This window comes from Gobius niger (assembly GCF_951799975.1).
Source record: "Gobius niger genome assembly, chromosome: 10".
Taxonomy (NCBI): Eukaryota; Metazoa; Chordata; class Actinopteri; order Gobiiformes; family Gobiidae; genus Gobius; species Gobius niger.
The window spans coordinates 4,754,859-4,770,639 of record NC_136861.1 but is presented as its reverse complement, the minus strand read 5'-3'; the positions used below and the strand labels follow the sequence as shown (position 1 = coordinate 4,770,639).

Genomic DNA, 15,781 nt, shown 5'->3' with positions numbered 1-15,781 from the left:
CGTACACTGGTGTATGAATGAGACACCCATTTGATTTTCCTGTAAAGCGCTTGGGCCTGATGCAGGTAGGTAAGTGCTGTATAAGTTGTGACCATTTATACATGTTTTTCCAATGACATCATGCATAGCTCCGGCCGCCATTTTGAACACCGAAGTAGAGCCAGAGACACACCTTTTTGTGATATAAGCAGCAAAGGTGGCACAGACAAAACAGCTCTGGCTGTCGTGCTACAGCAGCATTTACTAAAGATCTGCTTCACTCTGAAGACTAAATGAACACATCAAAGAGGAAACAGAAAACCTTTCTCTGTGGTTTTTACAGTTTGTCATGTCAACAGTCAGTGTTTAAAGGGACTAAACGGAGTTTAAAAATATTAAAATTATGTTCCTCCATGTCCTGCACTTCGGAAGGCACTTCGGATCCTCAAAAAGGATCCGAAGTGCCGTCATGCACGAGCTTAATATAGAAGGTGCAGTTACGCGTATGGCCTGAGGTGGCAGTAGTGAGTATAAAATGGCAACTTGCATCTCGCCCCTTTAAGCTGCTCAAGAAATTAGCATGCTACCGATTAGCAACTGTCATCAACTGTCAGTGGCTTCAACATGATAAACACATGTGCGTTTCACATCTATGAACACTGAGGAAATACCGTAAATGCTCTAATATAGGCCGGGGCCTTTATTTACTCAAGGGCATCAGGACCAGGCCTTTATTGGAACCAGGCCACAATTAGAGACAGGCCTTTATTTCTATTTGAGCAAAACGGACGACCAGGAAAATGAAGAAAAACGAGATTTGTTCCATTTGCACCTAAAATATTAGGTTCATTTATTAATGAACACTTCAAACCCTCTCCCAGCGGCTGGAACATTGACGCCTTTTATTTTGTCGGGACAACAGGAAGTGTTTCGTTGCTGTTAGCGGAACATTCACATCAATGTCACTGCTGGTTTCTGTTTCGTTTTTACCGCGGACCGGATTATTTGTTGTTTTCTTGTGTAAAAGGCGAGTTTAGACGGAGCGTTTGTGTTTGTGATCGATCATGAGACTGACCCGAGAGAAGACGAGACGCTCGCGCTGATGGGAGGAGTTATTTTGAGGCGTGAGACTGACCTGCACACGGAGCAGCTGGACGTGCTTTGAAGACGTGATGGAGACTTTATTAAAACCCTGCAGGGTCACACAACATTTAATTTGCCTCTGCCAGCCACGAACCCGGCCACTGTTAAAGACCGCTAATGGAATACAGGCCAGTATTAGAGAATTTACGGTACAACAGCAACAGCTCAGCCCTGACCTCTGTCACATGCTGTAGCCAAGGTTTGGAGGGTTCAGCACTTTCTCTTGGAGAGGTCAGAGCTGAGCTGTTGAAGCTAAATGCTAACCGGTAGCATGCTAACATCTTGAGCAGCTTAAACACTGCCTCACTGGTTTCTTCACATAAACGTGCGTCTCTGGGGCCGTGTTTTTACTGTTTTCTTCTTGAGCAATGATTACGAGTACATAAAAATGCCACTGTCTTGTCTGACATTTTCATCCCGAGTACAGATATTGCTACATGTTGTAGCGCTCCACAAGTCTCACCTCGATGGAGTAGTGCAGGGCGGAGCTGGCCGGGTGCAGGGACAGGTTCTGGAAGGGTGTGATCTGAGGCCGGTCCCAGCCTTCAGCCTCGGACCAGTTGATCACCAGCATGTGGTCGGAGAAGTGCTTCCCGAACACCAGGGACGACGGGTCGGGCTTGGGCTGCAGCTTCGTGCTGCGCTCGATGGACAGGTCTGCAGCCTAAAGACGAGAGGGACGAGCGGGACGAGAGGACACAGGGACGGACGGACAGGGCGGAGCGTCGGACACAGTGATTCGATTCAAGGACTTATTGAGGAAAACAGGGACGTCAGGATAAAACATCCAAAGGAGACGGACTGGAGTTTACAGTCTCAGGAAATACAAAATATTTAAGGGAATTTCAGGATTTTTGACATAAGGCCTCTTTTCCCAGTTATCCAGAGTGTTGTTGATTTCTGGAGATTTTTTTTTTTTTTTTATTCATGCGGTTCTTATATTTGAAGAGTTTAGTGGCGCTAGGCTAATGCTAGGCTAGCGTATGTCTATGGTAACAGCGAGCCTGCATTAACCCCTTAACTCCCACCTGAACCGAGCACATTTTCTCCAGTTTGGCTTTACCCCAATCCAAAAGCTTCTGGAAAAAAGGTGAGAAAATATGAATTGAATATGAATATGAATGAAAAATATGACAAAAATGTGACAAAAAATAAAAATTTACAAAAAAATGATGAAAATGTGGCAAAAATGTCACAAAAAATTGACAAAAAAGGACCAAAAAAATTACAAAAAATTGACGAAAAAATGACAAAAATGTGACAAAAAAATAACAAAAAATTGACCAAAAAAAGTGACAAAAAATGACAAAAAATTGACAAAAAATTGACAAAAAAACGAGGAAAATGTGGCAAAAATGTCACAAAAAAAGGACAAAAAATTGACGAAAAAATGATGAACATGTGACAAAAAGTGACAAAAAATTTACTATTTCACAAAAAAGTTACAAAAATGAGTTGAAACCCCCCCCAAAAAAAGATGGGGAAAAAATCTGATGACGTGAGGAAAAAGATCCATTTAGATGAGTTTTGTAGATCTTAGCTTTCAAATGAGGCGTTACACTGGCCTACAGGATTTGGGTAAAGCTGAACTGGAGAAAATGCTCTCGGTTCAGGCGGGAGTTAAGAGGTTAAACAGTCTGATAGAACAATTTTAGCCATTTTGCATTTAAAATAACGCAGCGGCGGAGTGATCTGCTAGAAAATAGTCCCTCAAAATGCAGTAACTTACGTGATGCAAGGTCAGGTTCATATTTCTAAAAATATTCTATGGACACAGACATTTATATGGTTAGTCTGGTGTTATAAGTGATTTGCCTCAGGTGCTCTGTGCTTGGGTTAGACTGTTTTTAATGCAGGCTACTAGTTACCATAGACATGCACTAGCCTAACACTAGCCTAGCACCACTAAACTCTTCAAATATAACAACCGCATGAATTAAAAAATAATAATAATCTCCAGAAATCAACAACACTCTGGATAACTGGGAAATGAGGCCCTATGTCAAAAATCCTGAAATATCCCTTTAAGTTTTGGTTATGACGTGTGAAAAAAGGACTATTTCATGAGATTATATTTAATCCTGTTCTTTCTATTTTTACTTTCACAGAAACAATACTCTGGATTTCCTCTAATGTTGCTTTTCTGGCATTAATTATCTTATTTATAAAAATATCAGCAGGATTTTCAGATAAAGTTGTGTTTTTGCTGAACTGTCAATAGTTATGACCCGGAAGTAACTCATTATTGTATGAAGTGAGTTAATAATGAGTTACTTTATGTGTGACTTTCCACTCGGAACAACCCGAAAATGCAATAAAACTATCACACCGACGGTTTGTTTTATCGTGACGTCCCTGTGAGAAAAGCATCTTCAGAAAATTGACACGGAACAAATCCACAAAACACAAACATGATTTCTGCTGAATTAACCGTGATTAAATATTGACATTGAAGAGGAGAGCGGAGACAGAGAGAACATTTAACCGTGAACACGTCTGTAACACGTCTGTCACACGTCTGTCATGGAGTTCATTTTCTGAATCTCACCTTGAAGGAGCTGGAAAAGCGAAGGCATCCGAACGACAGCGGCACCGTCTGCAGTCGGCCGAGGAACATCTGCGCCCACAGAACAGGATTCAACTCCAGAGCACAAGGACATTTACAACAGTGCTGTACTTTTCTATTACTTTTACTCCACTGCATTTAAGCATATTTCCAAATATTCAACACGGAATCGATTTTGGCTCCCACCATTTTCACGCACTGTTGTCCAATTACTATAGATACAGAAACCTCCCTCTTTTTCTGTCAGACTATAAACATTTTCACATTTTCATCACTCAGCAATGAAGTCAAGACAAAATCTGGTCCATGTGGACATCGGCGCTGATCCCGTGGGTGCTGCGGGGCTGGAGCACCCACTCAAATCTTAGGGCACCCAGGCGAATCTGCCCTGATTACAAAATGATTAAATAAATATCGCCTAATCTGTAAAGCTGCTTCTCAGTTTTCTCCAATACACGAACGCAGGGCGGTTCATAAAATTGATATACCGTAAATGCTCTAATAGAGGCCGGGGCCTTTATTTACTCAAGGGCATCAGGACCAGGCCTTTATTGGAACCAGGCCACAATTAGAGACAGGCCTTTATTTCTATTTGAGCAAAACGGACGACCAGGAAAATGAAGAAAAACGACATTTGTGTCCATTTGCACCTAAAATATTAAGTTAATTTATTAATGAACATTTCAAACCCTCTCCCAGCGGCTGGAACATTGACGCCTTTTATTTTGTCGGGACAACAGGAAGTGTTTCGTTGCTGTTAGCGGAGCTTTGACATCAGTGTCACTGCAGGTTTCTGTTTCGTTTTTACCGCGGACCGGATTATTTGTTGTTATCTCGTGTAAAGGCGAGTTTAGACGGAGCGTTTGTGTTTGTGATCGATCATGAGACTGACCCGAGAGAAGACGAGGCGCTCGCGCTGATGGGAGGAGTTATTTTGAGGCGTGGGACTGACCTGCACACGGAGCAGCTGGACGTGCTTTGAAGACGCGATGGTGACTTTATTAAAACCCTGGAGGGTCACAAACATTTGTTGCCCTGTTTCCAAATATCGTCACAGGAGGTTTGAAAAGTGGCTAAATCTGTGTCAAAGTTACGCTCGGATCAGCTGCTCCGCAGCGTCGCCCTCGGCCCGGGTTCCCGTTTGTTTACTTCCTGCACGTGAGTTTGAGCATGAGACAAATTCCTAACATGGGGAATATTTCTACTGCTATAGTTTCTAATAAAAGCCCCGGCCTGTTTTAGAGACCGGCTTTAATTTGCCTCCGCCAGCCGCGAACCCGGCCCCTGTCAGAGACCCGGCCGCTAATGGAATACAGGCCAGTATTAGAGAATTTACGGTACGTGCGTTGGCGATTGTTTGCTCGGTTTGTTTAGCTCCATAGGTAGAGCCCCGGGGTCCCAACCACGAGACTGCAAGTTCAACCACAACCTCGAATTATACTTTTTTGACTGGGCACCCACTGGGAAGAACAGAAATCACAAAAAACAGCACTTGCTGCTAATGGTAGCTTGTGTAGCTAACGTTAGAGTTTGGCATTACCCAAATCTAAACGCTTCTTGAAAAAAAAAGCGTCAAAAACAAGGATGGAAACCCAAAAAAAAAAAAAAATGACACAAACTTGACAAAAAAAAGTGACAGACTAGGTGTAATAATCTCTGTATCTACAGCTAATGTTACAGCTAATGGAGATTAAATAATACAAATCTACATCACTTAATCAACCACTTGCACTATGACTGCAAGTGCTATGTCTTAATTCATTTTCATTTTCAAGTTTTTTGGCAGTCATTCTATCCTGCACACGCTGAATGTTTCTGAGAGCTGCATGTAACAAGGGAATTTCTCCACTGTGAGATCAATAAAGGATTGTCTTATCTTAAAAGAGCGACAAAAACGTGACGAAAAGACGACTGTAATGGAAATATTTGTATTTAAACAACATGCTCTACATGATTTAGCCGTTGTGATAAAAAGTATGTTTTCTTGTAGGGGTGCAACGATACGGTATTTGACTGATATGATATGTATCGATTTGAGGCCAAACGATTCGATGTAAAACGATACATCATTTTTATTGGACCGATACGATTCGAGCGATACAGTGGATTTTCGATACGATATTCGATACTATTAACATTGGATTTTCAGCAAATTAAGCCATAATTATTACAAGTAACTGAACATAAATACAACAGAAGGCATTTGCACTGGATTTTATTTAAAAATTCACTTCAGACATGCTGATTGTTGAATCAAACAACAGTGGACAAAATACACTCACAAAAGTGCAATAAACAGCTAAGATAAAGAGCTGTATATATATTTTAGTTACAGCATAATCTTCGGTTTATTATCAGTTAGAGCCAGTGCTGGTGGGATACCTTTAACCTTAAGACCTCTCTTCTTTTGGCTTTACATCTTCTTGAGTGAAGCCCCCAAATACAGCTCATACAGCCTTTCAGTGTGTGGGACAGGACAAATAAAGGGCAGCTGTCACATGACAAGTTACCTAACAAAGCTACCTGGGTGTCACTGCATGATTTTGACTAAAATTAAGACTAATTTAGTCGACTTATATTTATAATATTCATTATAATCATATTTAATCAGGTCCTCGACTTCATGGAACTGCTTCCACATGAGTAAAGCTCAGACCTGTTCATTTGGCAGTGAATTTAAATGATCTGAGGCTTTTTCGGGTGGTCAATAGAAGTTTGGATGATTTTAGTCTCTCCTTTTCATTTTTATTTAGTCTTATTTTAGTCGACTACAATATCTGGACATTTTAGTCATAGTTTTAGTCTCATGAGAAACTTTTAATTTAGTTTTAGTCCAATTTTAGTCGGCAAAAATATCACTTTGACTAAAATTAAGACTAAATATTTTAGTCGACGAAATTAACACTGTACCAGACTGCATTTGACTTTCGATAAGTTTCTCTCATAAACAGTTCTCCAGTTCATCCGTAGCCTGAAATGGTACGACAGACTTCAAACTTTGAACCACACGGCCCAGGCCCGTGCAGGCTCGTTCATTTTGCAATGCAACATCTTTCTTGACGAGCTCGGCCGACAGCTCGAGCCTCACACCTCTATTGTTATTCGTTAACGCTCGTGGCTCTCACTGATCAGGCCGTGATCGAGGCCACGCTGGTCTAAATGTGTTGTGTTGCAAAACGACATCCTGAGTGAATTATTTAGCACATGGTTACAGAAACTCGTTATCACACCTTGAGCATTTGTTTCACCCTGTTCCTTTCACATGTATTATCCCCCGTAATGATTATGTAGAAAAGCCTCGGTTTCTGTGAGTCGGGACAGTCACTTTTAATTCATACAGTCCCTATATTTGAAGAGTTTAGTGCTGCTAGGCTAGTGCTAGGCTAGTGCATGTCTATGGTATCTAGTAGCCTGCATTAAAAACCTTTTCAAAATCATGGGCTCGTCCTCCAAACGTTGCCATGTCTGATTTGTTTATTCCACGTGTAGTAATGCGACAACCAGGAAGCTGCTCAAAACGCAGAATGGTTATATTCAAAACATTATTCAGTCGACACAGACGTTTATCTGGTTAGTCTGGTGTTATAAGTGATTTGCCTCAGGTGCTCTGTGGAGCGGGTCACACTGTTTTTAACCTCTTAACTCCCGCCTGTACCGAGAGAATTTTCTCCAGTTCAGCTTTACCCAAATCCAGTAGGCCAGTGTAACACTTCAATCGAAAGCTAAGATCGACAAAACTCATCTAAATGGATCTTTTTCCTCACGTCATCAGATTTTTTTCCATCATTTTTTGGGGGGTATTCAACTCATTTTTGTAATTTTTTGTCACATTTTTTGGTCATTTTTTGCTATTTTTGTCATTTTTTTGTCACATTTTTTGTCATTTTTTGTTAATTTTTTTGTCTTTTTTTGTCATTTTTTTGGGTCATTTTTTCGTCACAGTTTTGTCCTTTTTTCGTCACTTTTTGGTCAAAGTTTTCTCCCTTTTTTGCCACATCATCATTGTTTTTGTCTCAGTTCTGCCTCTATTTTCTCACCTTTTTTCCAGAAGCTTTTGGACTGGGGTAAAGCCAAACTGGAGAAAATGTGCTCGGTTCAGGTGGGAGTTAAGGGGTTAATGCAGGCTACTAGTTACCATAGACATGCACTAGCCTAGCACCGCTAAACTCTTCAAATATAAGGACTGCATGAATTAAATATACTGTACATCTCCTATGCCAAAAATCATGAAATATCCCTTTAAGGCGGAGGCTAAGAGGTTAAAGATTTCTGCTCAGGGCACCAACATTTATTTTATTTTTTAATTTATTTTTTTGGAGTCCAGTTTTGCCCAGGGCACCAAATTAGCTAGTGCCAGCCCTGAGATCACCCACTTTCAAATGTATTTATTATGGGTGAAATATCAAAGCGAGTTTCTTATTTGACCTTCACGGTTTGACAATGACGAGAGTGAAACATTTCCCCGAGTTAAAGTTTCACTGGGTTTCAGAAGCACAAATCAGTCGACTGGAAATCCACGGCGGTCGGAGCTGAACGCTTAGCAACGGCAGCAGCTCGTCGCGCCGCATGACTTCAGGGAAATGTTGTGATCAGAAGAAGAAAGCAACGAGGTAAACAGAACGAGCCGGGACGTGTTAGTGAGGGCAGGACGGTGACATCATCATCACAAACTCTATACACAAGAGAAACAGACACTACAATACTACAATACAACTACAATACTGAAGTAAAAGTACTGAAGGAGAAAGTACAACTGTGTTTAACCTCTTAACCCCCGCCCGAGCCGAGCACTGGCATTACCCAAATCTAAGAGCTTCTAGAAAAAAGTGTCAAAATAGCAACAAGAGTGAGACGAAAACGAGGATAAAAAAAAGTGTGATTAAAAATGTGATTTAAAAAAGTGATAAAAATGATTAAAGTGACAAAACGGTGAAAAAAAAAAATGATTAAAAAAAGATTTAAAAAATAATGTGATTAAAAATGTAATAAAAAGTGGTTTAAAAAATGATTAAAAAACAGAAGAAAATGTGAGGAAAAAGTGATTGAAAAAAGCTTTTTTTTTAAATGATTAAAACAATTATTAAAATGTGATGAAAAAAGTAATAAAAAAATGATTTAAAAAGTTAGAAAACTGATAAAAAACTGATAATGGGGCAAAATTGTGACGATAAAGTGGTAAAAAAATATAATTATTAAAAAGTTTGTCACTTTTTAACACATTTTTTTTTACCACACATGTAATTAAAAAAGCGATAATTATTTAAAAAAAAATGATTTTAAAACTGATAAAAATGTGATTGAAAAAAAGTGATAAAAATGTGACGGAAAATGTGATGTAAATGAAGAAAAAATTACACAAAAAAATACGAAAAAGTGGCAAAATGTGATTTAAAAAAAAAGTTATAAAAAATTATTGATAACTGATTGAAACTGATAAAAACTGATAATGAGATGATCAAGTGGTAAAAAACAATGTATTAAAAAGTTTGTCAATTTTGAACACATATTTTTTTTTTTTTTACCACACATGTAATTAAAAAAGTGATAAAAATTATTTTAAAAAATGATTAAAAAGTGACAAAACTGATAAAAATGTGATTTTAAAAAAGTGATAAAAATGTGAAATGTGAAAATGCTGAAAAAATTACAAAAAAAATACGAAAAAGTGGCAAAATGTGATTAAAAAGTGACGACAATGCACGGAAAAAGAACTGTTTAGAGGAGTTTTGTAGATCTTCACTTTCATATGAGGCGTTACACTGGCCTATAGGCTGTAACCGATTAGATTTGAGTAAAACTGAACCGGAGAAAACTTGGTTAAGGATAAAAGTAAGTAAACCAAGTGTCGCCTGAATTACTTCTCAAAACTACGTAAGTACAGTACACTCTACTTAAATACACTTCTGGAGTAAATTGACTTTGTGCGTGACGGCCTCTGGGCAGGAGCCAGTATTTAGTGTTCATCAGACACGGACATCACAGAAAAGGATCTCGCTCGTCCGGATCCTGTGTCAAACCGGTGCGACGGGTAAAGCTGAAGTATAAAAAGGTGGATCACTTTAGGCAACATGTTTCCTGCATTGCACAAGCGGCAACGATTTATTGTAGCTTCACTTTCCACAACTGAAACACTTACAGGTGCGGTGATAACGCTTTCTGCTCCACTACATTTCTACAAAGGCTTCAAAGTAAAAAGGTTAATTTGAAAAGCCTAATAATGTAGGAATTCAGGACACCTTTTCATGTTTTTGAATCTGCAAAGTTATTTTTAGAGGTCGATGTATATGAGTATTTTACCATATTGACTGTTGGCTGTTATAATGCCAGTAAAAGGCCGATATCTCTGAGCTCTTTTTCTCCAGTTCAGCTCTTGACTGGAGCTCACCTATAGGCCAGTGTAACACCTCATTTGAAAGCTAAGACCCACAAAGCTGATCTAAATGGAACATTGTCCTCCATCAGTTTTTTTTTACTTTGTTTTCATTGGTTCATCGGTTTTCGTCACATTTTTGCCACATTGTCGTCACATTTTCGTTGCCATTTTGTTTCATTTTCATCCTTGTTCTTGTCCTATTTTTGACGCATTTCTCAAGAATCTTCGAGATTTGAGTAAAGCCGAACGGGAAAAATGTGCTTGGTTCAGGTGGGGGTTAAGAGGTTGAAACGTGCTCCCTCTGAAGCATCTACTTAACATGAAAGCAGTGATAATTTTGATATATTTTATTTTAGTTTTAGTCTTAGTCTTTCGACTAAAATTAAGACTAATTTCGTCGAATTATATTTATAATAATCATTATAATCATATTTAATGTTGTTCCTCTGCTTCATGGAGCTGCTCCACATGAACAAAGCTCAGACCTGTTCATTTGACAGTGAATTTAAATGATCGAGGCTTTTTCAGACGGTCAATAGAAGTTTGGATGATTTTAGTCTCTCCTTTTCATTTATATTTAGTCTTATTTTAGTCGACTAAAATATCTGGACATTTTAGTCATAGTTTTAGTCTTGTGAGAAACTTTTAATTTAGTTTTAGTCCAATTTTAGTCGTCAAAAATAACACTTTGACTAAAATTAAGACTAAATATTTTAGTCGACGAAATTAACACTGCATGAAAGTCCTGTATAAATCAGCCTTGTGCCTCCAATACAGCGCCCCCTGCAGTCTCAGATAGAGTTTACAGTTTGGAAGCTTCATACACAGGGTGACAGACAAGGACATAGCCAGAAATCAGAAAAAAGTCCAAATCTGTCGACCTCTATTATTTTCCCTAACATTCATTTAAATGCATTTGTACTTTCTATATATTTTATAATATTCAAGTATTTTCCACAGTAAATACTTCAGTACTTTCACTTCAATAGAATAATATTTGACCAGTAGTATCTGTACTTTTACTCAAGTCATGAAATCGTGTTTTCTAGAAGCGAGACGTGATTTTGATTTGATTCATAAATAAAGATTAAATATTTCCTTTTACTGATTGTACATTAACAAACTGAACCTCTTAACCCTTAAACTGAGCACATTTTCTCCAGTTTGGCTTTACCCAAATCTAAAAGCTTCTTGATGAAAGTGTCAAAATAGCGACAAATACGAGACAAAAATGTGTGACGAAAATGCAACAAAAACGCTACAAAAGAGGAACAAAAAAGTGACAAAAAGCTTTGAAATTATGGAAAAAAGGTGCCGAAAACGTGATGAAAATGTGACAAAAAGCAACAAAAACACCACAAAAGGCAACAGAAAAGTGACAAAAAGCAATGAAACATATAGCAACAACAGTGAATTTTTTTTTAGATGAGCTTCGTAGGTCTTAGCTTTCAAATGAATGATGTAAAAATTTTTACAGCCTATAGGCCTCTTAACTCCCGCCTGAACCGAGAGGATCTTTTTCCTCACATCATCAGATTTTTTTCCCCATCATGTTTTTGTTGGGTATTCAACTCATTTTTATCACATTTGTCACATTTTTGTCATTTTTTTGTCCATGTTTTATCAATTTTTTAAATCATTTTTTTGTCACATTTTTGTCATTTTTTTAATCACATTTTTGTCACATTTTTTGTCAAATTTTGTCATTTTTTGTCACATTTTTGTCATTTTTTGTGTATTTTTTTGTCAATTTCTTGTGACATTTTTGCCACTCTTTCATAATTTTTTGTCAATGTTTTCTCACTTTTTTGTCACATTACCATCATTGTTTTCGTCTCAGTTTTGTTGCTATTTTCTCACCTTTTTCCCAGAAGCTTTTGGATTGGGATAAAGCCAAACTGAAGAAAACCTGCTCGGTTCAGGTGGGAGTTAAGGGGTTAAGAAGTTCATAAAACAATATGAATCTACTCACGGCCAGAACATGTCATGACATTTGATCTTGCGAGATCTTAGCTCCTCCCTCATGTTTTCAAACACAAAACCAGCTTGTGTTTCCTTTGTTTTACTGGAGACGGGAGGATGATGCAAGTCCTCCCTGAATTACAATCAGCTGAAGTCACTATGTCTGCGCAAACACGGAGCCGAGCGATTCTGGGACAAACCCCAACTGTACTTTTTTATGACTTCCCGAACCAATGGGGCACGTCTGGAGTCAGATACTTTAAAACAAGTGTCGGTCACAACAGGATAGAAGCTGCAATGTCTTTACCGACAACATTTTCTCTTCAGCGTTACCCAAATCTATCTATTATTGAAAAAAGCAACAACAATGATGATTAAAACGTAACAACATGACCAAAGAGAGATGAAAAAGCCACAAATAGCAACAAAAACGCAACGAAAAAGTGACAAGAACATGGCAAAAAAGTGACAAAAAAGTGATTAAAAACTGACGAAAACAGGATTAAAAAGCATAAAAAAAGAAATGGAAAAAGCGATGAAAAAGTGACAAAAAAGATACGAAAACTCTTAAAAAATGTGACATAAACACGGCGACAATGCAAAAAAACAACTTATAATCAGTTTTTCTAGGTGGTAGATTTCAAATGTGGCGTTAAACTGGCCTATAGGCTGTAAAACGTTTAGATTTGGGTAAAGGGGGGGTAAGAGGTTAAACCAAACTTGTACATTATCGGCCGATGCCTTAATTCCACAAATCAAATTTAAATTACGCAAATGTCACAAACTTGCAATACACTCTTTCGTTCAGCAAATTAATGTTTTTATTTTGTTTTTCATTTTATTGAAGGTCACGTCACGCCTCCCTTTATCACGTAATCAAAACAAACCCCGTTCAAAAACATCACACTTTGTCCGTTTTTGACCCACTTTGTCTGCTTAAACAAAAGCTTTAACCTATCTGTCCTAAACTCTTATACTTTAACACATTATCCTTAATTCGGCTGAGTGATAATGCCATTTAAACACTTCCCGAATAAACCGATCTCGGTTGAAATGAAGCACAATAAAGTGGTGCGTAGCGAGGTCAAGCAAACAAAACGCGTCCGTATCAAGCTGCGCGCAACTTTTGTAAACGAGATCCGCGCCGAATTTACGTACGTTTCCTGTGCTTTAGAAAAATATGTAAAAAGCCAAACGTTTGAAGCATAATAATCCCCGATTTTAACGCGAATCGAGCCACGTCGCCAGTGTCCGTTTATTGCCCCTGCCTTATCGCCGTCCTCCGCTTATTCAACCTCTGGGCTATTTTTACACCTCCTTATCGGCGGCCCTCCATCATCCCGTCGTTTATCTGCCATTTGGGTGAATCATTGACTGGTATCTGGCTCCTGTTGGCAAATAAACACAAACACACAGGGAGGAAAAGGGGGGACTCACCGCTCTGAGCGCAGCCATCTCCGCGTAAATGAGTTTATGGCGAGTTATTGGTTCGTGCGGAAACAAACGGCGGCGGCTTCAGTTCCGGGGAGGCTTTTCCGAGCAGTAGGCAGGAAAAAAAAGCCGTGGATTTAATTTGTCGACTTGATTTTTACGCACGGGACGCCTTTGGAGAGTGGAGCTTTTACGCATTACGCAGAGACGCCGCCGTGGATTCATTCATTTTTAAGTAGCTGGAGTTCGTTTATTATTGAATGGAGCACGTGGGAGGGAGGGGGGAGTGGAGGTGTGACCCAAGAGCGCGCGCCGGGATTGGTGCTCGGCTCAGCGGCACAAAGGAAGAGGGTTCGTCGGGGTTATGTGGGGTCGGAGGCGCACGCGGGAGCCGATTGGAGCAGCGCGCGGGGAGTGGCGTGGGTCGAGTTTCATGTGGGACTCTCTCTATCTCTTTCCATTAATCTCTCCAGCTCTATCTCTAATCTAATCATCCATAAACACTTGAAAAGAAGTAGGAAATGCTATTTTTTAACCTCTTAACCCCCACATGAACCGAGCACATTTTCTTAAGTTTGGCTTTACCCCAGTCCAAAAGCTTCTGGAAAAAAGCTGTGAAAAAGCAACAAACCTCAGACGAAAACAATGATGGAAATGTGACAAAAAAAAGTGAGAAAACATTGACAAAAAAGTGACGAAAAATGGATGAAAAAGTGGCAAAAATGTCACATTTTTAAATTACAAAAATGTGACAAAAATTTGACAAAAAGGTTACAAAAATGTGATAATCAGGATCTGTGTCTTTAAAAACCTCAGAGTCTTTGCGCACGCCCCTCGTCCCAAACCAGGAAACACTGATCAGACACAAACGTCCGTGTGAAACCTGGAGCCTGGACTGAGGTGAGTCTGAAGGGTTTCTCACATTAATGGTGTTTAAATAGAGCTGAGAGTCACAGAATATGAACAAACTCGTCTGCAGAACAAAGTGAAGAAGACCTTCCCCGTGTGAGCAGCAGACACTGAGGTCGACAGTGAAAGTGAAAGTAAAGCCCAAACCAACTGTTTATCTGATTTTACAGAAGTATCTGCTGTTCCCACTTAATGTTTTAGTGTAAACTTAAACATAGTAAATGGCCTCAAGCTAATGCCCTTTTCTAGTCACAAAGAGCTAACTATTTTAGGGTTCGAGTAATGGTTCAGGTTGGCTATGAATAAGTTAATAGATAAAAGTATAATTAAAGCCGCAAGCGGCATCGAACGGCCCTCGCGGGCCGTGCCTCCTTTAGCGCCTCTATTGCCGCGTCTATGTAACCGTACCAAGGGCGCCACACTGCATTTTATTGCCTAAATGTGCCATTAATCTTTGTCAGTAAACATCTAAGCTACATTTTTAGCCTCTCCACGTAAGCAATGGCTCCAGCCTGCAGAGGGCGCTAGCGCGCCCGTGATCTTTTTAATTTCGCAAGTGGCATCAGACGACCCTAACGGGCCGTATTTCCATGACCACTGTCCACAAGCTCCTGACAGAGGGCGCTAACGCGCTGTAATGTTGCATAATGTGAGATTTATGTGTCAGCCCCATTGGATAACATGGGGTGCCCCGGGCGTCACCATGGCAACACCGTACAAAATACGATATGGGTCTCATTGGCTTTTTGGATCGGGACGCCATCAACTATTTGTGTACCGAATTTCATCCATTTCTGACAAACTAATTTTTTTCCCATAATGCATTTTTTCTTCTGCACCTGTAGGGGGCGCTATCGCGCCCAATGTCACTTTTTCACATGTGTTGCGTCCAGGGGTGAAAGGTCAACAAAATGTATATTTCCGATTTTAAATCGGAGTTTGTGTTTGAGTTTGAGTTTGTTTCGCCGCAAACAAACCGTAAAATAAAGGCACAAAATTGGAATAACTTTTGATGCCCCACATCTCGAGATGAGCTGGAGCGATTTTGAGCTCATTCGGTCAAACGCCCTAGGAGGAGTTTGTTAAAATGCGACATCAGCGAAAACGCTGACTCAGCATTCTCCGGACTTCCTGTCAAAATGGCGGACTTCCGGTTTGTCAGGGGGCGTGGCCACAATAATATTTTTTGTTTGTCGTCACATGACGAATGTCTGTACCGAATCTCGTCGCTCTACGACAAAGTTGACGCTGGCCCCTCCCCCATTGGCGTAATGTATTTTGATTTTTGTAAGTGGCGCTGTCGCGCCATTTTTTATTTCCCCAATATAAAACACACATTTTAATTAATTTTTCACCGGACCTGAATTTTGGGCAAAGTTTGGTGAGTTTTCAACAATGTTCAGGGGGTCAAATTCCTG

At 39.5% G+C, this 15,781-nt stretch overlaps 1 protein-coding gene across 1 annotated transcript in view; it reads right to left on the bottom strand.

The window, feature by feature from the left end:
- The window catches only part of bcat2 (branched chain amino-acid transaminase 2, mitochondrial), a 29,669-nt gene extending 16,023 nt beyond the window's left edge, over positions 1 to 13,646 (bottom strand). Inside the window, exons 1-3 of the mRNA XM_079564534.1 lie at positions 13,461 to 13,646; positions 3,671 to 3,739; positions 1,586 to 1,786 (exon numbers count right to left, since the gene is read on the bottom strand). Of these exons, the coding sequence (XP_079420660.1) occupies positions 1,586 to 1,786; positions 3,671 to 3,739; positions 13,461 to 13,478 (288 nt within the window). The 5' untranslated portion in view covers positions 13,479 to 13,646. The remainder of the gene's footprint in view (positions 1 to 1,585; positions 1,787 to 3,670; positions 3,740 to 13,460) is intronic.
- Positions 13,647 to 15,781: the final 2,135 nt, after the last annotated feature.